The sequence below is a fragment of the Biomphalaria glabrata genome, chromosome 16 (assembly GCF_947242115.1).
Source record: "Biomphalaria glabrata chromosome 16, xgBioGlab47.1, whole genome shotgun sequence".
NCBI lineage: Eukaryota > Metazoa > Mollusca > Gastropoda > Planorbidae > Biomphalaria > Biomphalaria glabrata.
Genome location: NC_074726.1, coordinates 776,903 through 800,257, shown reverse-complemented (window position 1 = coordinate 800,257; position 23,355 = coordinate 776,903). Strand labels below are relative to the sequence as shown.

At 34.0% G+C, this 23,355-nt stretch overlaps 1 protein-coding gene across 5 annotated transcripts in view; it reads right to left on the bottom strand.

Moving 5' to 3' along the window:
* LOC106066346 (microtubule-actin cross-linking factor 1-like) overlaps window positions 1–23,355 on the bottom strand; it is a 102,887-nt gene that overhangs the window by 59,247 nt on the left and 20,285 nt on the right. For all 5 annotated transcript variants that reach the window (XM_056014851.1, XM_056014848.1, XM_056014852.1 and 2 more), the window contains exons 10-30: window positions 22,786–22,848; window positions 22,552–22,643; window positions 22,209–22,314; window positions 21,799–21,946; window positions 20,634–20,704; window positions 20,319–20,440; window positions 18,965–19,473; window positions 15,567–17,311; window positions 15,215–15,322; window positions 14,490–14,669; window positions 13,513–13,686; window positions 13,268–13,351; window positions 12,232–12,437; window positions 7,271–7,422; window positions 6,431–6,613; window positions 5,111–5,267; window positions 3,739–3,970; window positions 2,697–2,882; window positions 1,281–1,400; window positions 868–1,194; window positions 50–259 (exon numbers count right to left, since the gene is read on the bottom strand). In XM_056014851.1, the coding sequence (XP_055870826.1) occupies window positions 50–259; window positions 868–1,194; window positions 1,281–1,400; window positions 2,697–2,882; window positions 3,739–3,970; window positions 5,111–5,267; window positions 6,431–6,613; window positions 7,271–7,422; window positions 12,232–12,437; window positions 13,268–13,351; window positions 13,513–13,686; window positions 14,490–14,669; window positions 15,215–15,322; window positions 15,567–17,311; window positions 18,965–19,473; window positions 20,319–20,440; window positions 20,634–20,704; window positions 21,799–21,946; window positions 22,209–22,314; window positions 22,552–22,643; window positions 22,786–22,848 (5,175 nt within the window). The remainder of the gene's footprint in view (window positions 1–49; window positions 260–867; window positions 1,195–1,280; window positions 1,401–2,696; window positions 2,883–3,738; window positions 3,971–5,110; window positions 5,268–6,430; window positions 6,614–7,270; window positions 7,423–12,231; window positions 12,438–13,267; window positions 13,352–13,512; window positions 13,687–14,489; window positions 14,670–15,214; window positions 15,323–15,566; window positions 17,312–18,964; window positions 19,474–20,318; window positions 20,441–20,633; window positions 20,705–21,798; window positions 21,947–22,208; window positions 22,315–22,551; window positions 22,644–22,785; window positions 22,849–23,355) is intronic.

Sequence of the window (23,355 nt, the reverse complement as noted above, 5' to 3'; positions counted from 1 at the left end):
AAATAATAAACAAATATTACATAAAAACAATGTAAAAAAAAACAACAACCTCTTGGGTTAGTTTTCGTTTTGCATCTGTCAAATCCCTTGATTTAGTATGAGCCTTTGACTTCAAACCCTCATATCTCTTGTTAATGTCAAGTAACCTATTCTGAATGTCCACTGCATCTTGTTCAGCGCAGATATCCATAAGTTCAAGGCCAGTGGAGTTAAGATCATCTATAAATAACTTGCGATCTTCAATTATTTGCTGATTGGCCTAAAAAGAGACAAGAATATGTAAATATATAAACATAAACTCCCTGTCACTAGCTAATGCAATAATATTGAACAAGTGTTCAATGAGTATTTGCTTATTTCTTACATATCAGCTTCTGAAACATGATAAACCTCTGCTCCCAAATAACTAACTTTACAATTGATTAAGTTGAAGACCATAACTGGATAATGTGTCATAAGAAATTATTGTATTATTTTGACTAGTTAAGCTTGAAAGTGTTAGAAGATGACGCCCGAATGACTTCCACTCTTATGTGTATGCTGCATCCACAAAGTAGCATTTTTTGAAGGAAGAAATTTATATCATTTTCTTTCCCTTCTAATTAATGAGACCATCGTTGATTTGACCCCATTAAATTAATTTTTAGTTTTATAAACGTGTATTTGTATTATATAAAAAGAGCATGCATTCTCCTATACCAAAAGTAACATCTTCTGATTACAAACAAAAATGTTATTGAAGTTTAATCATAACAGGATAGAATGTAAAAATGTAAAAAATGAACAATTCTTGCAGAACATGGAAAATAATTACAGAGATAAAGAGTTAAATAAAATTGTTAATCCTATCACTACTTAATTTTGTACCTTTAAATTATCATGTTGTTTTTTCACTTGCTCCAGATTTAGTCCAGGCTCGCCCTGAGCAACAAGCTCTGCCTCCATCTCATCCAGCCATGCACAGACCTCTGTTTGGTTTTCTCCGTAGTGAGTAGCTAATGGTAGAGCAGCCTCTAACTGGTGAAGTCTATCAGCACTCAGCTGACAAACTAGGTCAGCCTGCTGTGTAATGGTGTCTAGACGAAACTTGATCTCATCTGATTGGGAATTAGCTGTCTCTCTAAGCATATGTGTGCACTTGTCGATAATGTCTTTTACAGCATTGCGCTTGCCTTTTAAATCAGTGTCGAATATCTGTAAAGAAATTAAATATTAATGAATACTATTTTACAGTGACTTTTAAGGTAAGACTTGCATGTTTGACTGACTATTTAACTAACCTTGTGTTCTCTCAACTGTATACTCAAAGTCTCAGGATCGATGCTGATAGATTCGGCTGTATTGATTTCATTTTCAGCTTTATCTAAATATTTCAACATGCCATCAATTTCGGACAAAGCCTACAAAAAGTAAAAAATAAAATTGCATTTTAATTGAAGTCTAAATAAAAACGTTTTCTTTAAGAATCAAGACTAAAACAGAAATGGACTAGACAATGAATGACAATTTCACACACACACACACACAAAAGTTGAACTTTTGCAAAGTTAATTTAAAATCTTAATTATTTAAATCAACATGATTTAATAATAACATGGTTAGGTTCTTAAAATCCTAAATGTATTTTTTTAGAGAAAGAAAAAAAAACTGTACAAATACTGGAATATCAGTAGTGAAACTCATTTTTGCTAAGATTTTATTAACTGTATATATATTTATGCATTATTTACATTTGTGAGTTACATACAAAAAAAAACTAGAGTTCACTTATATCTAGATGTTTATCTAGCCCTTTAAAAATGTTTTACAGGGAGATAGGTATTCCTAGCCCAAACCTCCCACATATACAGTCCACCAAAGTGCAAACCACACAACCAGGCAGCCATCCACAACCAAACAGCCCATATCAAGTCTATTTCTAAAGTTTGAATCTAAGTCTAGGTTGTAGTTCCTGGAGGTCAAACTATAAATTGGTAGACTACACATCAATGCCTACAAAATTTGAATACAGAATAGTGAATACAGTAATAGTATAATCACTCGACAAGCAGTTGAATAACATAGCACCATCCATTCCAAGTTTACATCTGAGAAAACAGGAGTTCCATTATTTTTTTCTTTGTAACATATTTTGAAATCTTGTTTCGTAAAAAAATGTTTGTTGCGCAGGAAGGCTTGCACAGTTCCTCACCATCCTCTGTCCCTCGACTTTCATCACATGGTTTCTGTTAACCTAGTCCTTCCACTTTTCAGCAACTGTTCTAAGCAGGACATCAAGAGAGAGGCAGGCCTATTCTTTTATGTTGTCCAGCCAGCTTTTTTTGTGAGGACCATTATTTCTTGCCCCCCTCCACTGTACCTTGAAGGATGACTTTAGAAAATGAGTTCTTTCTAACAATATCATCAAACCTGCTCAGGAGTTTCTCCTTTTTGTCAACTAAAGTGTTACAAAAGATAATATCCTATTTTTTTTTTCTTTAATCCTCACCAAAAAAGCAAACTTATTAGAAAAAGTTCTTAAAGGCTGTAAAACCATATCTAATACAATTAATGGCAGATTGTCTTTAATTTCAAAGATTAAGAATGAGTGCAGTGTTTCATGTGAAACATCTAAGATAAAATATATTATATAAAATTAATAAATTTCTAATGTATAACAAAATATTTGTAACCTTCATTAGTAACCACAGACTGACCTCCAAAGAGACCTGCTGGACTAAAAGTTCTGTTAGGTCATTCCATTTGGTCTCTACATCAGCCAGCAGTTCTTTTAATGCATATTTATCCTTGACCCAACTAGCTTCAGATAAATGATCACACATCTGTCTTAATGTTTCCATCTCTCCATCTTTCTCTGCCTTACCTTCATACAGACCTTCTACCTGAAACAAACAAGTGATCTTGATTTAACACCTCATCTAGAAAGAAAGAAATATAATTGCCAATAATGATCTGGAATAAGAGGCATGGTGGCTTGGCTTCTGAACCGGGGGTCCTGGGTTCGAATTCTGGTGAAGACTGGGATTCTTAATTACGGGATCTTTGAGCGCCCAGCTCTAATTGGTACCTGACAATAGTTGGGAGAAAAGTAAAGATGGTTGGTAGTTGTGCTGGCCACATGACACCCTCGTTAACCGTAGGTCACAGAAACAGATGAACCACATTAATGCAGAGACATGTCTCAGTTTGACTATTTGTATTATTTTTATCTTTCAACAATTGGATACATTGAATTATACACTGAAGTGAAACAACTTTTAACTTTTTTTTTTTTACAAACATTTGTTTAAACCTGCCATGCTGACTGAATGGGAAGACTTATTTAGAGTAAATGGAATCCATTTTAAATTCAATCCACAGAATAAATAAATTCAAATTTTGAAATAAACCAGAAATCACAGTTATAAATAAAATTTTAAATAGAAACTAGATGAAAACTAAACAACAAATGACAATATTGAAATACTGACTCGTGGTAGAACTGAACAAAGCTGACCTCAATATGTTTTTCTGTCTTCAGACAAAACCTTCATTTTTTAGTTGTTTAATTAGTTGCTTTCTAAATACTACTTCAAACAAAAGCATGAAATAATTTTAATGTTCATCTTATAAATTAGATGTTTTACTTCCTTAGAGAAGATAATTATGTTCATGTGTCAATCTAGTCATGCTTGTTAATCAGTGAATTCAACTCTGCTAAGTAGTGGTTTCCTGACTCTGGCAACAATAAATGTTTACCTTTGTTTTTGTTGGTTTAGGAGCTCCACTTTTTGGCTTGAGAGTTTTGATGGACTCAGAGAGCCAGCTGTCCAACTCTACAGCTTTAGACTCATACTCAACTATGTTGGTCAAAAGTTCTTCAAGTTCTTGAGTCCTTTCCTCTGCCTGAGTCTCAAGTGCTTCAGCTAGCTCCATAAGATTCTTTAACTTTTGTTCTGCTTCATTGTTGCCTTCAACATCTAAACATAATCTATATAGAACCAAAGGCAATATTTTACTTCAATCTATGAATGAAACTACACCAGGGAATATTTTACAACTTTTTAATTAAATAATTCAGGGTAAATCAAAAACATATAAATGCACTTGAAATTTTTAAAAATGTGCACGCTGCAGGATTATTTTCATAGAAAACCAAAATGTGACCAAAAACGAAGCAAATTTAGTTCTTTTACTTTTTGCAGAAATATGAAATTCAAAATAACTTTTTTATCCAAACATGTATTCTTTTTTGTCCTGTTAGTGATATAATATTTTCTGAATTATGCAGATTTATTTTTGTTTCATTTTCACTGTACTGTCCTACTACTATTACAACCTCATACACTAACAATGGTTGTCTGGTCGTGCGGTTTGTGCGCTGGACTGTAGTTTGGATTTATCGATGGTCCCAGGTTCAAACCCTGCCCGCTCCCATCCCCCGTCGTCCTGCAGAAGGTTTGGACTAGGGAGTAAACTATCTTCAACTCTGAAACATCCGAAACACATAAAACATTTTACAAAACAAACAAACAAGTAATGATGAAATTTTGATTTTCTTGTCTTTTCAGAGAATGGTGTTTGATTAAACATAAGACTACACTCCAGATCTTTTGAAGTTGTGGGAGTATATCTCATTTATTTTGACAATTTATAAGACAAACAAATAGTTTACAACTGTACACATACACCCCTTCTGTCAACAATGGATGATACTGAGACATTTTTTGGCTTTCAAAATACTCTATCCAGCTTTAAAAACTAGTAGCCTAGTGTTTTTTAAACAAAAAAATTATAACCTGCTAACTAGATTTTAAAAAAATGAACAAATAAATTTTACTATAGACAATCACCCTACAACCAGATTAACTAATGAACATTTAGCATTTAGTGTTTTTTTTCTCCTAAAATTGTAATTCATTCCCCCATTAACCATTTTTTAAAAATTCAATGACATAAAGAATTCTTTTATACATTTTGTAAAAAAATCTGTTCAGTTACAAGCTGAATTTACTATCGAGTATTCATTTAAGGGTACAAAGTATCTCAAATCGTATGTATATTATACATAAGCAAGTCACTTATAGTTAGTGTTCTCATCAAATAAAGACTAGAGAATTATAATATTAACCTTTCCAACAGACTTCGATTACTAGCTATTTTGGCATTAACTAGTCTCTGATCCTGTATTTGTTGAGATAATTTTTCCTTATCTAGACTTATGTCCCTTTGATTAGCAACTTGTTCCTCACATTCTCTCAAGCTCATCTCAATGCCTTCAAGTCGACCTGTGTACAAAATTCAAATTATACCATTGAGACTAGTGACTGTCTAACATAAAATTTGGATGCCTACAATAAGAAATTAAAGTGCTAAATATAAAACTTCTATTATTGATTACAATGGCTAATGAATGACAATATGATTTTTGTCTAACATGGTTGTATAACTTTAAGTAGGACTTAAACAGCTACACTAAATGTAGAACAACTAAACATATTTATATAATTAAAATTGGGATGTTGACCAATGACCTAATAAAAAATGACAAAGTAGATTTATGAAATAGTTACTTCAGAATACCTGATGAAAAAAATGTCTATAAAATTATCAAACTTTTAACCAAGGAAACTAATAAATGAGAACAATTTAAATTTCTAATTAACTCTTTGTTGATTTGAACTCCTCATTTTGATGATTGTCGATGCATTTAAACTCATTTGTTGTGGGGTTTTTTCTTCCCTAATTGTTTTTAAGTAAATGATCTTGAATAGTTTCCTTTAGTTAACATCCAGATTCTTTCCCTTTCAACTCGTTTTGACAGAGTATGATGTATTTAAAGTGGGAGGGTGGGGTTTAAGTTTTCTACTAATTATTTATCATGTATGGGGTGCTGAAGTTTTCTACCGATTATTTATCATACATGGGGTGCGGAAGTTTTCTACTGATTATTTATCATACATGGGGTGCTTAGGTTTTCTGCTAATTATTTATCATACATTTTCTGATGGTAGTGACATAAAATGCCTCAGATTTCCATTTTATGTATTTTTACATGTGCTGTTTATTATGTTTATGAAGAAAAGGATAAATATCATTAAACAAATGCATTTTTATGATTTTGGATCATAAAGTATTTACTAGTTCTTAGTCTAAGTACAGTTTATGAGTTTTCATTTTTGTTTTCATAATAAAAATTAAAATATTTCTTTTCAATATATAAATTAAGTTTGTAGTATATAAAAAGGCCATGCATTTCCCATTAATTGTATAACATTAAATGACAAGAAACAAAAAAAAATTGTTTAAATGAAACTTAGTAGAGCCCAACAATTGAGCAAAGTGAATAATTCCAACAAAACATGGAAACTAATTATGATAAGAAGATTAAAGCATGTTATATCAAAACATGTTAAGATAGTCAAAGTCTAATTATAACTACAGCTCATACCCAAAACATTATGTTGCTCCGCGGCGGCTGCATCTAATTGCTGTTCCTGCTCAGAGATGTCTTCCTGTAATCTGTCATGCTCTTCCCGCAGAAACTCCAGCATGGCCTGGACTTCTTCTGCTTCCTCATTTCTTTCTGAGTCCAGAAGACCAGACACCAGTCTATCCCCAGCAGCCAGTAAGTCTTTTGGAAAAGAAAGTATCAAGTCAGGCTTAAGCTGTTTGTCACAGCCATCAAATGCATTGAATTTATTCACTAATACACAAAAACAATACAGTCTTTAACTGATAATATACATTTCCTTCTAGACAATTATACATTCTTCAATAAATACTAATATATTTATTCCGCAAGGTTGTTAACGTCAAAAGTGGTAATGGTTCTAAGCCCACCATTACCTATAAAATGGTTCCAATGGCACATGTCTCAAATAGCCTCTGACAACCTGTCCAACTCCTGGCCTTGGTGTGTGGTTCAGATACTAAGCCCGGCGGAACTGTTTTATCACTAACAGGAGAAAGGGGAAATGCGAGCAACTGGCGCCTAAACCAGTAAACTTCAGGCAGGAGGGGCTTGTTAGCCATGGCTTGCTACCCATCTAGGAGAAGAAAAACTCTGAATCCAAACCTCCACTGCCTTGCGGCTATACCCAAACACGGGAAAGGCTTCAGGAGACAACACTGAGAAAAATTCAGGAGCTGGTGACCCTTAGGCAGATTGCTGCACACAGTGCTACAGCCTGGCAGAAGCTGCGGCACTACTGATCCCTGACACAATAAATATGGCAATAAAGAATATGAATACTTTGTCAACAGGCAAAAAAATATTTTAGTTGTATACCTTTAAGCTTTCTTTCTTGACCAATCAAATCAGATTTGATATTTCTTAGATTGTCTCTATCTATTGCAGCTCGATGAGGGTCCAGACCAAAGTCTTCATCTTCTATTAACTTGTTCAGATTTTCTTGTATGACAGGATAAGCTTGGGACAGTCTGAAATAATCAAAAGTATTAACAGATAAGCCAAGAGATGCAACAACTTCTATGTGGAGAGCACTACTGAACAGATAAGCCTCATTACATCAAGCGATGCAACAACTTCTATGTGGAGAGCACTACTGAACAGATAAGCCTCATTATACCAAGAGATGCAACAACTTCTATGTGGAGAGCACTACTGAACAGATAAGCCTCATTACATCAAGAGATACAACAACTTCTATGTGGAGAGCACTACTGATGGGGAAGCTGGCATGGACAACTTCAACCATCAATACGCCTTTTTTTAAAATGTATTAATAGTGGAAGCACAACAGAACAAATTCTAAACCTCAGAATACTCTGTGAGAAATATCTCCAACACCAAGAGAATCTTTTCCATGTCTTTATTGATTTCAAGAAAGCTTTCGATCGAGTATGGCACGGAGCACTCATGGCAACAATGGAAAAGTACAACATTAATAAAAACATAATCAAAGTTATCCAGAACCTGTAAAAGGATGCCACCAGTGCGGTGTACTTCAACAATAATATTGGGGACTGGTTCAAAACCACAGTTGGAGTAAGACAAGGTTGCCTACTGTCACCAACACTCTTCAATATCTTCCTTGAAAGGATAAAATGGAAGATGCCCTCGATGAAGGTACTGTTAGCATTGGAGGAAGAAGAATTACTAACTTGCGCTTCGCAGATGACATTGACGGCCTAGCAGGGACAGAAGAAGAACTAGCTGACCTGGTGATGCGCATTGACAAGACTTCCGCAGCATATGGCATGCAAATAAATGCCGAAAAAACTAAAATTATGACCAATAGCCATCAGGGCTTTAAAAGAGGCGTCAGTATTGGAGGTGAAAAGCTAACTAGTGTTAACAGCTTCAAATACCTCGGAGCTTTTGTCTCAGATGAGGGAACAAAACCCGAACTATTGTCCCGAATAGCACAGTCCACAGCAGCCCTTTCAAAACTTAAAATAATATGGAAAGATAAGGGCTTAGCCCTCGGCACCAAAATCAGACTGCTGCGCTCTCTGGTCATGGCCACATTTTTATATGCTTGCGAGTCCTGGACGTTGAATGCAGAGCTTGAGAGGAGGATCCTAGCAATGGAATTGAGATGCTACAGAAAGATCCTAGGCATCACATTCAAAGACCGCCTCACAAACCAAGAATTCAGAGACAGGGTTACTGTAGCAATCAGAGCCCATGACGACCTGCTAACTATTGTAAAAAGACGAAAGCTTAAAACCTTTGGCCACATTACAAGATCTACGGGGCTCGCAAAGATCTTCCTTCAGGGAACAGTGCCAGGGAAAAGAAGAAGAGGCAGACAGAAAAAGCGATGGGAGGACAACATTAAAGAATGGAAGGGCCTGCCATGGAGAGAGGTTCTAAACAAGGCAAAAAAAAGGGAGGAATGGAGAAAGACGGTTGACAAATCATGCCTGTGCCCCAACGGTCCAACAGACTAAGGGATAGGTAAGGGTAATAGTGGAAGCAAAGACTTAAAATATTACAAATATTTTCAAATAAACAACTTATAAGAGGCATAAAGAAAAACTTTTAGGATACCATTGATGTAACAGCATTCATTCATTCACGTGTTATTGAATCTATATATAAAGCTATTTAACCCTTAGCACTAATTGTTATATATATATTTCTTCTAGGGCTTTGAATCTTTTTTTTGCTATTTTTGCAGGGTCCAATGCAATGCACCCCCCCCCCCCCCAAAAAAAAAAAACCCAGAGATTTAATAGTCTATATACTACAAAAAAAAATCACATTTTTAAAGTGTTAAGAAATGATATAATAAGAATTGAAGAGAACTTCATAACCAGCTTGTTCTAACAAGGACTTTCACAGCAAGTTCAACAAAACACAAACTTTAGAATTCAAAAAAAAAAAACAGCAGAAATGCATTGATTTGTCTGTTAGAATTCTGGAATGCATGTGCTTCTGTACAACTGATCATATGGATTATTACTAAGTGAATTCTAACAGTACATCAGACCTGCCTACCAAAAAAAGTCCAAATGCGTAACACTTACGGTCAAAATGCGTATTTTGGCACCAGAATGCGTAACACTTACGTGATCCTCTATTTTGTCATATATATATATATATATATATATAATATTAGATGTCATGATTAGATCTACAATTATCTAGATCAATAGAGATGATATCTAGACTAGATCTGGATCTATGTCTATATAATGAATATAATCTACTCTAGATCTGGGCTCAAAAGTGTTACCGATGCCGTGGATCCGCTAGATCCAAACTTTCATAGGCCTACCTTCATACTTGATCTATTCTATACTAAGACTAAGAATCTAGTCTAGATCTAGACTAGATGGTAGTAGATGTTATCGATCTAGATCTAGTCAATCTAAATTCTAAATCATACTAGATCTAGATCTATAACTAGTTTATAGGGTAATGTAGAGAATCATAACGTAATGACTAGCTAGACTCAAGCTAGATCTAATCCTGTATAACAAGTTATCTAGATTCTAGATCTAGAATCCAGATCTAGATCTAGACTAGATATCTACAGTGTCACTCAATGTGTTTTGAATCGATAGCTCTTCAATTTTTTTTTTCTATACAAATGAATACGAGAATTAGGAATGCACCAACATAATTAATTTCTACTCATGAACTTACAAAAAAAAAAAAAAAAAGTCACGTTGGTGTATCAGCTAACTGACGGTACCAACCTGGTACCAGCCCGCCACTCCCTCACTCACGCGTTCTTCATTTCTAGACATCTAATTGCTATTAAGTACCAATCAATGAATAGATCTGGGCACATTGTGTTCACCCCACCTTTTCTGTTTCGCCCCTCTCCCCACAGGTGGGCTTAGCGTGACCTCCGTGACCGCTTGTAAGCTAGTCTAGAGAGGAGAAAAAAAAAGCATACGAAATGCGTAACGCGACGGGTTAAATGCATATTTGCGTACTGGCGGTCATTTTTGGGAGATTTTGCGAAACGAATACGCATTTTGCGTAACGGTAGGCAGGTCTGGTACAACTAGAGAGGAGAATCCTAGCCATGGAATCTAGATACTATAGAAAGTTCCTATGTATACACAAATAAGGAAATTCAAAACAGGATCACAATGGCAACTGGGCCCATGATTTCCTGAAGACTACAGCGAGAAAAAGCAAACTTCAACTGTATAAATAGAGGTCTTCAAAATTGGAAAAGACCTTCCTGCATGGAAAGGTAACAAGGGAAATGCAGAAGACAACATTAAAGAAGACAGGCTTCATTGAAAGAGATTCAATCTAGTCAAGGCAAAAGACAAGAGAGGAATGGAGAAAGACAATGGACATCATGTGAAGTGCCCCAACAGACTCAGGGATAGGTGAAGATGAAGGATAGAACAGAAACGGAATGCTTTTGTTACTCATTGCCTGAACATTTAATTCACCAGTATGAATGGGATAATGTGAATGATCTTTTTTTTTTGTTGAATTCTTTAAGCGTTCGTTCTCTTGAAAATAAAATGCTGAGCTCAAATATTTGTTTTTAAACTTTTCAATGGATCAATAAAACATTATTCTTATTTGCGAAGACAATCTTATTCTTGGTCAAATACTGATTCATCAGAAAAAGACAACAAAACAATAAATCCTGACACAAAGGGTGATTCTTTATTCCGAGAATCTTGTTAGCTTTTTAATAGATGTTTGTCTCAAACAACTGCCCAAATGGGGTTTGTTTTTTGCCAATGATTTTGCCAGCAGCATTTAGGATTCTATTAAGTTTATTTTTATTTTTAATGCTCAGATTGCCATACCAGGCAGTGATATTGAAACTTAAAATATTGCAGATGTGAGCGTGATAAAACATAGCCAAGGCCTTTTCGCTAACATTAAACGAGGACAGTTTTCTTAGTAGTCATAATCTTTGCTGCCCTTTTTTGCTGATATAATCAGTATTTGCAGTAAAATTTAGTTTATTGTCTAGGATAGTACCAAGGTATTTAAAGGTTTGCACAATTTCAATAGTCTCTCCAGCTACAGAAACAATATCATTTTCCTTCTTGTCCCTACGAAAATCGATTATCATTTCTTTGTTTTTTTTTACATTTAATAATAAAAAATTATCTTTACAGTATTCTTCAATGTGTTCTAATTCTTTGAAATACTCATTTAAGTCTGAGCTCTCTGAGAGCAGGGCAAGAAGAGCCGCATCATCAGCAAATTTTGTGAAGGAGCAACAAGAACTATCGGATTGAAAATCATTGGTGTACAAAATGAACCACAATGGCGATGTCACAGCCCCCTGGGGCGCCCCTGTGTTAACTATGCGTTCATTAGATATAACATTGTTTACCCTAACCCTCTGAGCTCTCTGGGTCAAAAATTCATTAGCCCATAGTATTATGTATGGACTAATCTGCAACGCTTTCATCTTTTCAATGAGTAAATGAAGTTGTATAGTGTTAAAAGCTGATGAGAAATCAATAAAGAGCAATCTTACATAAGTGTTCGGTAAGTCCAGATGTTTGTAGACACAGTTTAAAATATTTAGGATGGCATCGTCTACACCTTTACCCTTTTGGTAAGCAAATTGTAAAGGGTCTAACTTATTACAAAGATCATTCAGAAGAAACATTTTAACCAATTTTTCTAAACATTTAGACACAATGGAAGTAAGTGAAACAGGTCTATAGTCATTCATTTCCTTTCGGTGCTATGTAGCAAGAAAATTCTGCGTTTTGATCAATTTAATTCTCTAAGTATGGAATGGAAGGTCAGGCAGAAAACAAAAAAATCAATAGAGTCACCTCTCCTTATGTTCATTGACTATTTTGCTGAGTTTAGCTAAGGAGCCAATACGCTCCATCTGCTTGGCACACTCTTTAGATATGTCCTTGAACTTGGCTTCAATACTCTCCAACTCATCGTCTAGCACACCAGCATCACCAGCTTCCCTCAAAGTGGGCAAGATGTCTAGCCTCTTGCGGAAACTTTCCACATCTTTGTCTACATCCTGTTGGAATTAAAAAATTAGTTAAAATTAAAATTCGTTTGTCTTAGCTGTGGTAACATGATTAGTGCAAAATTGATTAGTGCACAAATATATGTTGGTTGTATGTATGTGCAGACATCAACTTATTTAGCTAATATCAACTGATTTTTGTCAGATCATAAAATATGTTTCACTGAGCGATCCCTAATCATCTTATAAAAACACACACCAGGGCTTACAAAGAATAGATCAGAAATTGAAATTGCAGTTACTTTTTTTTTTCATTATTAATTAAGACTGTTAGATATGGTTTTGGTTTTCACCAGTGCATTGAAATCTTATTATTCTTATTTACAGACTAGGAGATTATGTTATTTTGTTTTAAAATTATGAATACAGAGGTAAGTGATATTATTTTTAAATTAATTTTAATTTTTTTACATTTAACCACTCATTTTGAAAAAAAAATTGAACGAAATATATCTGAAATATTATTTTGGTGTGATATTAATATATTGTATCCATCTAGTTTTCATTTACCAAAAACTTTGCCAAAGAATTAAAGTACATAAAAGTGTTAGTTCATTGGTTCAAATTTCTTTTTAACAAATTTTTTAAATAGAATCTGAGAACTATATAGCTTGTTAGTTTTAAAATAAATAAGAACTAATTCTTGACATAAGCCTTTTTAGTGACATTTTCCACTTTCAGCACCAGTTCCAAAGCATTAGAAAATAAATATAAAAATAAATATTATATCTAGATTTGAACTGGGAATCCATCTCCATATTTGTTATACTTAAATGTGCTTTTAATTTATTCTCTGAGTTCATCATCTTTGATTTAGTCACCTGAATGTTTTCTTTAAAAGCATCTGCTGACTTGACAATTGAACTCAAATCCTCTTCTCTCTCTTTGAGTTCTTCTAAGAGTTCCTGAAAACAAAGCAAATTGAATATAAATTAATGAAAATTAGATGATTAACATTTTTTTAATTAAATCTAGTTACTAGACTGTGACCAGCCTGCAATCAATCAAAGTAATCATCTTCATGGAAATATAAAAAAAAAAACTCAATAGTTAGACTGTAACCAACCTTCATGGATGTGTACTGTATGTCAATTTCCACTGACGGCAACTGAAAATCTTGAGTTTTTTCTATTGCAGAATCTAACCATTGGTCTAGCTCCTCCATTTGATAATACAATTCTTCTAAGTTTCTGCCCATTTGGCTCAATTTTTGACTACGATTGTCTGTTTCTGTGTTGACCTGAGTTTGTTGCAAAGATAAGCAATATAATGTATGGCATAACAGAAAAGTTGATAATTTTAACATATATACATGTATTAGATGTATACCATCAAAATAACTAATATAATATTTGATAATCAACTACTTTGAAGTGTAGACATACAAGATAGACCAAAGGAGATGCTGTATCTGTACATACATGACAGAATAGGGAAGACAGTATCTGTTAACAGGGTTTGCAAATTCAGTTTTGTTCTTAATTTTTGTCTTTAACTCATCATCAATATTCTCTGAATTGACATGTGTGAAGAAATCTAGTTAAAAATAGCATCAATATTGAACCTAAAAATGAAACATCAAATCGACAAAAATGGTAATTTAGAGAGAAGATTAAGGGTTACCGAGTAGACATCTTTGGCAAAAACTGTTGACATTTCTCCACAGACTTACTTGTCTCAAACAAATGAATCAAATACATATTTTAAAAAAGGCAATTCTACATTTGATGGGCAATTTATGTTTGGAATCACTTACTTCAGCATGCTCACCAGCACTCATTAGTGAACAAATCACAAATGGAAATACAACTCCATTTCAAGGGGTGGTACCAGCATTCCAATGTGATAGACTGAAGGTACATTTTCAACCACATGCTCATACTATACCCCAATTAGATGTTAGAGTAAACCACCCAGCAAAAGAAGGAGGAAAGATCACATTCAAAACTGCGGGAGAATACAATCAGAGGAATGTTTGGAGAGTGGGAAGTGAAACTTGCTTTAAAAAATATGACAGATTGACTACTAATGACAGCAACTGACCATATCAAATCTGACTTTCAGGTCAGTGGTGCTAGATTTGAGTTTCTGAAATTGTTGAGCTACTTCATCCTTGACCTTCTGATTATCTTGTGTTTTAACATTTTCTTGCATAATCTGTTCAGCTTGGCTAATCACATTTCGAAGTTCAGGTTCATTCCTACTGATTTCTTCTTTCAAACCCTACAAAAAAGAAAAAGTGTCTTGCATATGTTAAACTAAAATTAAAATAGCAACATTATAAAGAGATTGGTCATTGTGATTATATTTCCTGAATGTGAAGATGTATAGATGGTAAATAGTTCCCCTTTAAGACCTTGCGACTATGGGGGCAGATGATGTAAAGGTCATCTGTTTCTATGACTGAAGGTTTATAAGAGAGTCACACAGCACAATGACTAACCACCTTTATATTCTTCAACTAATGTCAGGTATGAATTTTAGAATTTTGTGGACTGAATTCAAAAACCAAGTCTTCACTGGAATTTCAATCTAAGACCTCTTGACCAATCAGTCTCAACACAAAAGGTGAATATAAGAAATACAGATGTCAAGCTTGTCATCTAGATTGACATTTACTAATCTGTTTTTTTCAATATAGGCAAACCTCTTCAGATTCATTAAAACACACAACTACAACCATGGTTTAACCTTGATTTAATATCATAGTCATTAAGTTACAAAACATATGTTAAAAAGATCATTCTAAAAAAAGATTTAAACCTTACAAGACAATCTTCAGTTTGGCGTTTCAGGGTGTCCAGTTTCTCACTAGGAAGACCTTGTGATGCCAAAACATTGGCAATATCTGACAGCCAATCAGATTGTTCTTTTACCTGTTTTTGTAATGAAGTTACAATGAAAAAGTTATGCTAATATTGTTTGCGTAGAATATTTTCATGACATTTTTGTTCTACAATAGAAATATTAAATTTAAAGATATATTAATAAGCAATAAAATATAGATTGATAATGAAATATAACAAAATGGTCTTAACAGTACAAAGAAGTCACAAAAGAATATAGAGTTACATATATACCAAAGTTAGTGAATTACACAGTTAAAATAAAATGGCTCACTTGTATCAAAGACTGAACGACAATTTCATTTGAAGCTAAAACCACAGCTCCAGTTTCAGAATCAATTTTGACCTTTGAACCCATGGTTAAAAATCCATTGGCTAATGCATCACGCAAAGACAGTCTGAGATCATTGGCTGCCATGAAGTCTGTTGTCCTTGGGTTGACTTTTCCTGAATCAATCAAATCTTTAAGAGCACAGCTTGTGTCCACATATTTTTCTGGTTCAATGTATGGGAGAATTAAACCTTTGGCTATGGCTTCATTTATTGTCATAGAGGTGTCCATTGTATCACTCAAGTAGTGGCAGGATACTGGATCAAATTTGCCTTTATCTGCAAGGTAACCAAGGGAGGTGACACTATCTGTCTCAGTATCCACCAAGAAAACACAATATGGATTCCAAAGGCCACTCTTGTGTGCCTCATCAATGGTAAACTGTTTCTGGGTTTTAGGATTCACATACATGCCTGTTGTGGGGTTGAAATGACCTTGGCCTATTTCCTGCTCAAGAGAGTGCTTATCCAATGCTGCTAAGATAGTCAGAGCTACTTGTGAATCCATGCGCTCCATCTGAACAGCTAAGCCGAGTTGGACCTGGCCAACAGTTTCTTCTTCCACGTAGGCTGCTTTAGGAACTTGAAGAATTCCCATTGTCACAGCTTCCTCAACAGAAACAAGATGCTGGACATTGGGAACCCTGATAGCTGGTTGATGTGTATCCATGCACCTACGCAATAAGGCCAGACTCTCAAGGCGCTCAACTATCTCATCAGGGTTGATGTCACAATTAATCTGTTTTTTCAATTCAGCTTGCTCAACACTTAACTTTTCTCCAGTAGAAGGATGAATTACTTCACCTGATAGTTTATTTAATCTGCCGGTGTCAAAAGCTTCAGAAAGACTCAAGACACGATTTTGTGCTAGGTCATAAAAGAATGTGCTTGTGGGGTCAATGACACGACTTTCAACAGCAGCCTGTAGTGTTAATGTTTGTCCAGATTTTAAATCAGTAACAAGCCCTGTGTATGGGTCAAACTGACCAGAACTGACTAGATTAGCTAAACTAAGCTGTTGATAAACCCTCAAGATCTCCTTTAATGTTTGTCCTTCGATCAAACCCAGAGCACAAGCCTCAGTTATTGAAATGATTTCTCCATTCTGGGTCTCAAAACTGCCATCAGCCAAATTTATACAACCAGATAAAACTGAATCTTCCAATGAAATGGGTTTTCCTGTCTTTGGATTTTGTATCATTATATTGGCAGTGTTTTCTATTTCACGCAGCTTGTTCAAGAGCAATTCATTCGGGTCTGAAGACTGAAGATTTCCAGCGACTAGTTGACCAGCTTTCAAGATTTGTTTCTTGACCTGTAGCTGTTGGTAGCAAAGTACATTTTCATCCTCTTTATCTTGCAAAGGATCAAATAATTTGCCTTTAATATAACCACGTTTAAAGGCTTCCTCTATAGGCATTGTCTCTCCTGTGCAATTATTCTTGTAAATTCCATGAATTGGATCAATGATTCCATCCTTAATAGCTTGACTAAGGGAAACATCCTGTCCAGTTGAAAGATTAGTTACAGCCAAAACTGTGTACTTGGCATCCTCCAGTACAATGGAAGTGCTAGTGCTGAACAAGGGATTGTCTTCATCTTGTAAGGCAGAATCAGCCAGGATATAGCCAGCCCTGACAGCATCACATAAAGAGAGCTCTTCTCCAGTCACAGGGTTAGTGAACTTGCCTAAGAAAAAGAGCAAACAAGTTTTGTTTTGTTTTTTTTATAAAAAAAAATATTTACATACAAATTTCATTATTTAAAAAAATTTGATTATCATTCTTAAATGTCAAGGAAAAATGTATTAGCTTATCACATTGCTACATGTGCAAAGAAGAAATAAAATGAATCATTAAAATTACTAAAGCAAGGATGAAATTATATCAGGGTTCCCACAATCAAAGGCTTACAAAATTCCATGTTAATTTTGTGAACTAAAAAATCATTACTGATTGACCAATGAATGTTTACATAATAGAAAAAAGTTAATATCAATAATAAATAAAAATTTAAAAAAATAACCACACATTGGTTGGTTTGATCAGTGATTTATCAGAATATAGTATTTGAAAATTCCAAGCAGCCCTTAAACAATATAACTTTGAGTTCTTATTTTTTCATACATGTCACTAAGACACAGCATCTATACTCTTTACAGGGAAATGCAATGTTACAGAATATAAGAAAATAAAAAAAGTGAACTGAAGAAAAAGGTTGACCCAATTCAAGCCTAGTTTTTAATGCTTTCCCAGATATACACTCTGGTTTGTGAACTAGTGCTTCACTACATTGAACTAGTTGTTAGGCTAAATGTTGTTGTTGTTTTTGTTTTTTTGTTGTTGTTTTTTTTTTTTTGGGGGGGGGGGGGGGGGGGGGGGGCAGGAATACTTTTCAGAATCCTCCAATAGAAAAGCCTGCATTATAAAACTGCACAGCACACACAGTTTTTGACAGTATGTGCAACATAAACTCTGTGTCTATTCTTCCTCTTCTCAACTCTATATCTAGATGTAGTAAACTATCCCTTTCAGACCTTGGGATCTATGGGGCAGATGATGTTTCTGCCTACAGTTACTAACCATATCTAATGTCCCAAATTAACAGCTTAGTGCCCAAAAATACATGCAACCATGCAGCTATTTTTGGAAAAGAAAAGGAAACATCAATTGGTTGTTATAAGATGACTATGCAATCGTGAGTTTTGTGAGTAAATAAATGAGTTTAAAAGCTGCAAAATCCACATTTTCAATGCTTTCAATGATAAATCTGGACCAAAGACATTAAACAAAACAAAAACACTTGATATTTGTTACCAACTTGAAATGTAAAAAAATATTGAAGGAGTAAACTATGGCCAGAAAAAACTAATATGAGAATGACTTGAAAACATTGCAGAGAAGCTGGGTAGAAGCAAGGTGGAAGAAACAATGCAAAGGATTAGCTCATAAACGGTGGAAGGGAAACAGTATGGAAGACAAAATAATGATATTGACTGAAAAAGGGTTCTTGTGAGACATTGTCATTTTTAAGTAAATCAAACTTTGGCATGATAAAAAATGTTTAAATTTCCATAAGAAAGGGAAAAATCATAAAATTTGTAAAATACATGAAACACACTTTGCAAACTTGAATTTAAAAAAAAAAAACTTCCTGGTTTTCATTTTTGTTAAAGGAAATTTTTTTTTTTTTTTTTTTTGTTTCCCAGATTTTTTTTTAGTAGAATCCAAGACTTCTTTAAACAGAAACAAAATTCCTGAGATTTTCTCAGTCATATGAGAACACTTCTGATTCAAAATGTGACATTGCTAAATGCAAAATTAAAATGAATTCTAGACTCACCTGTTTTTAGATTGAATAAGCCTGAGTTAATGGATTCTTTTGCACTGACAATTTCTCCAGTCTTAGGGTTGACAACACCAGACACAGTGTAGACTTTGGTCTCTAATTCATTCAGTGCCTGTTCATGATTTTCATAATCCACACTAATATATCCCCGAGCAATAGCTTCAATGATGGGAATAATTTCCCCTTTTTCCAAGTTATTATAAGTACCAAAGTCCGTATTTAAAACTCCCTTAGCCAAAGCTTGTGAAATTGTTAACCGTTGTTTGGTACGAGGATCCACAATTCCAGAAATTGCAAAATTTTTCAATGTGGACTGGAAACTGACATCTGGGCGTCCATCTACTACATCTTCCCCAACAGCTGCTTGAACTGAGTCAGCTTTCGTTTTTTTAATCGTGTGACTCGTCTTATCTCTGTTTCTCTCAAAGATATACAAATCTGATTTGAATGCTGTCATTTTGGTTTCTTTAGTTATTATATCAATTTCATATGTAGGCACAACTCTATAGAGGAAAAAAAAAGGATGTGTTGCAAATATAACTGTAATCTTATATACATATACAAATTTACATATATATAGAATAATTAGCATCATGAAGCATTCATATGTGTGAGTCATTAACCAGTAGAAATAAGACATCCTTTATCAATCATGCAAAATACTAATCAATTACACAATATTAATGATAATAATCAATACAATTTCCCAACACAATAGGTCATTCCTTAGTATTACTAGTTCACCATATAATGGCCAATAATATATTTCTCTTATCAGAAATATTAAGTCATGGTCCACAAAAAATATAACTAATGATGCTAATGGTCAACCTTAAAATACAAGTAGTAATGATCACTGTTCATTGTACATTATAATTTTTAAAACTAAAATACAATTGTTAAAACATATAGTTAAGACTAAGATTGCTTTCAGCGACTACACACATCTTGGTTCTTTTCATGTTTCCTGATCAATGAGGTGTTGATAAAGTCTGACATAATAAAGAACGAACGAGTTTTTGTACTTCGCCCACTTTGTGACCACTTGATGTAGTTATGATGGAGTGGGTGGCGGTTGTCTTCCAAGATTTTTCAGTTTTTTCTTAGACATTTTTGTTCAAAAAGTTAATTTAAATATGGTAGTGTTGTGCATGTTATTTTTGAATGCTTTTTTAATAATGTTGTCTAGGCGGCATAACAGTTAAGATGAAGCGCTCCTTGCCAACAAGTTACACCGATAAGCAATAAAATACCACCAGCAAACCAGGTTGTTGCTGGTCAGCCATTATATATCACTGGTCAATCAATCAATATAACTAGTCAACCAATAAAATATCTTAGTACTGACCTTTCAAAGTAAGCTTTTGAAGTGTAAGTATAATTGGAGCCCATGTCCTTAACCATAAACATTTCTTCTTTTCTTTGACTTGAGAGTTCTTCAGAATAATGTCTGGAGTAGATGCCAAGTTCCTAGACAAGAAAATAAGCCAAAATTTTATTACATACCCTAACCTAGAAACACCATTGTACAGTAGAGAGAACTACAACCTTAACTGACTTGTGTAGACAAAAGAATTTACAAGAACTTTTTCTAAAAACAAAATAATCCAAACAAATTAGTTGATTTGTCCCAACAAAATGACTTCAAAGAAAAATGACTTACTACAAACATACGAACTAAAGCTCCAGTTTTGTTCCACCTCTGTATCGTACTGTTTATGACTCCAGCATCACCTGAGTAAGGAAAAATATGCGTTAGGGATCCAGTCACATTAATTTTTATGGACTTAGTAACAACTTAGTTGATTTTTTTTTTCAAATAATTCTTAAAAAAAAAAAACATATGTACATGGTAATATAGTTGTTCATTAGTGATTTAAACTGTATTCATATCATAAACAATTACAAAGGCTCAATATAATAATAATAATAACTTCACAATGAAATGTAGAGCAAATTAACTGAATTTACTGAACCCAAATTTTCACTTTTGTCCCTTGTTTTAATTATACAATCTCACTATTGTGATGTTAAAATTGTTGTTGTTTTTTGTAAGCTAAGTGGTGAAACACTTAAGAATGCATACATATTACTTAAAAAAGCCAGCACTAGGAACCAAATGTTATTAATGAAAATGGTGAATAAAATATAGCCAACTAAATGTCAGAACTGACCAGGACATGAACCAATATGACAACTCCACCTAGCAGCATTGCAGTGCCAAGTGAAATAATCATTAGTTGATCCACATCTCAAAAAAAAAAAAAAATCTTTCTGATCAGTGACATTTGCAAGCATACCACCCAGAGGTATGTCAAACACATATTGATTTGGTTCTTTGTTCTGTGTTTCTTTCATGCACCACGTTATTTTATATGCTGTTTACAAAGGCATACTCTGTGAACAACCACATTCCCCACCCAGCCCTGCCCCCACTCCAAAATACACTAGGCTTATCTAAAACAAATTTCCTCACAGATTAAAAACAATATTATTTATATGGTAAGAGCAGTTTAATCAAGAGAAGGAAAAAAATTGGTCTTTTTGCAACACCAGTTCTTAATATCTACTGTACAAACATTATAGCGTGGCCGAGAGGCCAAGTGTGCTTGAACTTGGCTTGGCTACCTAGAAGGGGGCTCAAGGTTCGACACCCGACTCGGGCAGAGTTGTGTTTACTGAGCGCCTAAAGGCAGAACGGAAAACCAACTCCTAGATACCCCCTCCCCCCCACCGGTCCACAAATGAGATTGGACCAAAAGCGATCTGAGCATGCTATAAGCATGAAAGTAGCGCTATATAAAAGCTATAATAATATTGTATTGTACCTGGTTTGATATGACTGATGAGCTTCCTAAATGAAATGAAAAGATTGTTGAGTTGAAGGAACTCTGAATCAGCTCCTTTCAAGACGTCTGCCGCCTCATTCACCATCTTCATCAATTCATACTTTTGTTGGGCCGACAAACCTTCCAGCTAAACATTTGAGTCATACAAAAAAAAAATGTACATTCATAATACGGTGAGTTTTTTTTATGATGGAATCAAGTTTTATCATGTACACAGACAAATTCTCAATCATCCATTTGGTCTGTTGGATGCTACACCGATAGAAGCAGGAAAAAACATAATTATAAAATATAAAAAAAATATTATTTTATGAGCTTTTACAGAAATACAGAAATCAAGAAAAGATGATTAATAAATACATAAATGACATGTCCAACTGTGCACTTACATCTTTGGACTGTGTCTGGGAAATAGCAGAACTTAAAAACTGGATCAAATGTGACCTTAATCTTTTAGCTGCAATAAAACTATTGACCTTGATTTGTTCTCTTAATCTAAAATTAACAAAGTAAAAAAAAAAAAGATTAGGTTAAAATGATTTCATTGAAAGTGCATACTAATAATAAGACAGTATTTCCATGAAAGTGTGTGAATCTTTAATAATAAGAGATTATTAGAGCTACTTCACAAAGAATTTAGGTTTGTGGATAGAAAATAAAAATCTGTTTGTAGCTTGACCTACTTTACAACTAGTTTTAATTTCACTAACATGTATACATTCATCCACTTACTTATCAATCTGTTGGAAGCAGGAAGGATCAGCTGGAGGAATGACCAACACAATAGCAGGGACTTCACTTTCTATTCCATCTAAAGTTTTGATCTGAAACACACAGAGATGTAATAGTATTAACAGTTTAGGACAAAATTTCACTTAGATTGTTATGTATTTATTAGAAGACAATATTGACATTTGTTATTGCTAATGCATTAGATTTATACAAAAAAAATTTTTAAAAAATTACCTTCCATCTTTCAGCATCAGAATTTTCCAAAATCATTACAAAGTCCCCTTTTGCTAATGACACCTGAATGTATAGGAAACAAAAATCTTTACTATTAATCCCAACAAATACAACCACAATAAGAAGACTTAGCTACAACTAATCATTAATTAAACCTGCTCTGGTACCATGGGATCTAAGTGACTTCAAACCTTTTTAGAAAATAATTTTTATATCACAATTAAGATTTTTCATGCCACACAATTCCTTGTAAAGCTTTCCCCATTTAAATATTGTCTGGTTATTTATTATTTAGGTCAACTGTATTTCAAGCATAATAAAACTGTGACTATGATATTTTTGATACACATGAACCAGGGTTGTAAGTCCTAAAACAAGCTATTTGGATAAGGTCCCAACAATGTCATGAACAAACTACTATTGCAACTAACTTTGACAAATAAGCTAAAATCAAGGAAACTCACTCCATTTGGAATGATGTAAAAGAACAAAGCTGTATCTCAATAGTTTAAACTAGAATGATATTTTTATTTTTGTTTCAAAAACAGACACACTATTAACTGGGAATGA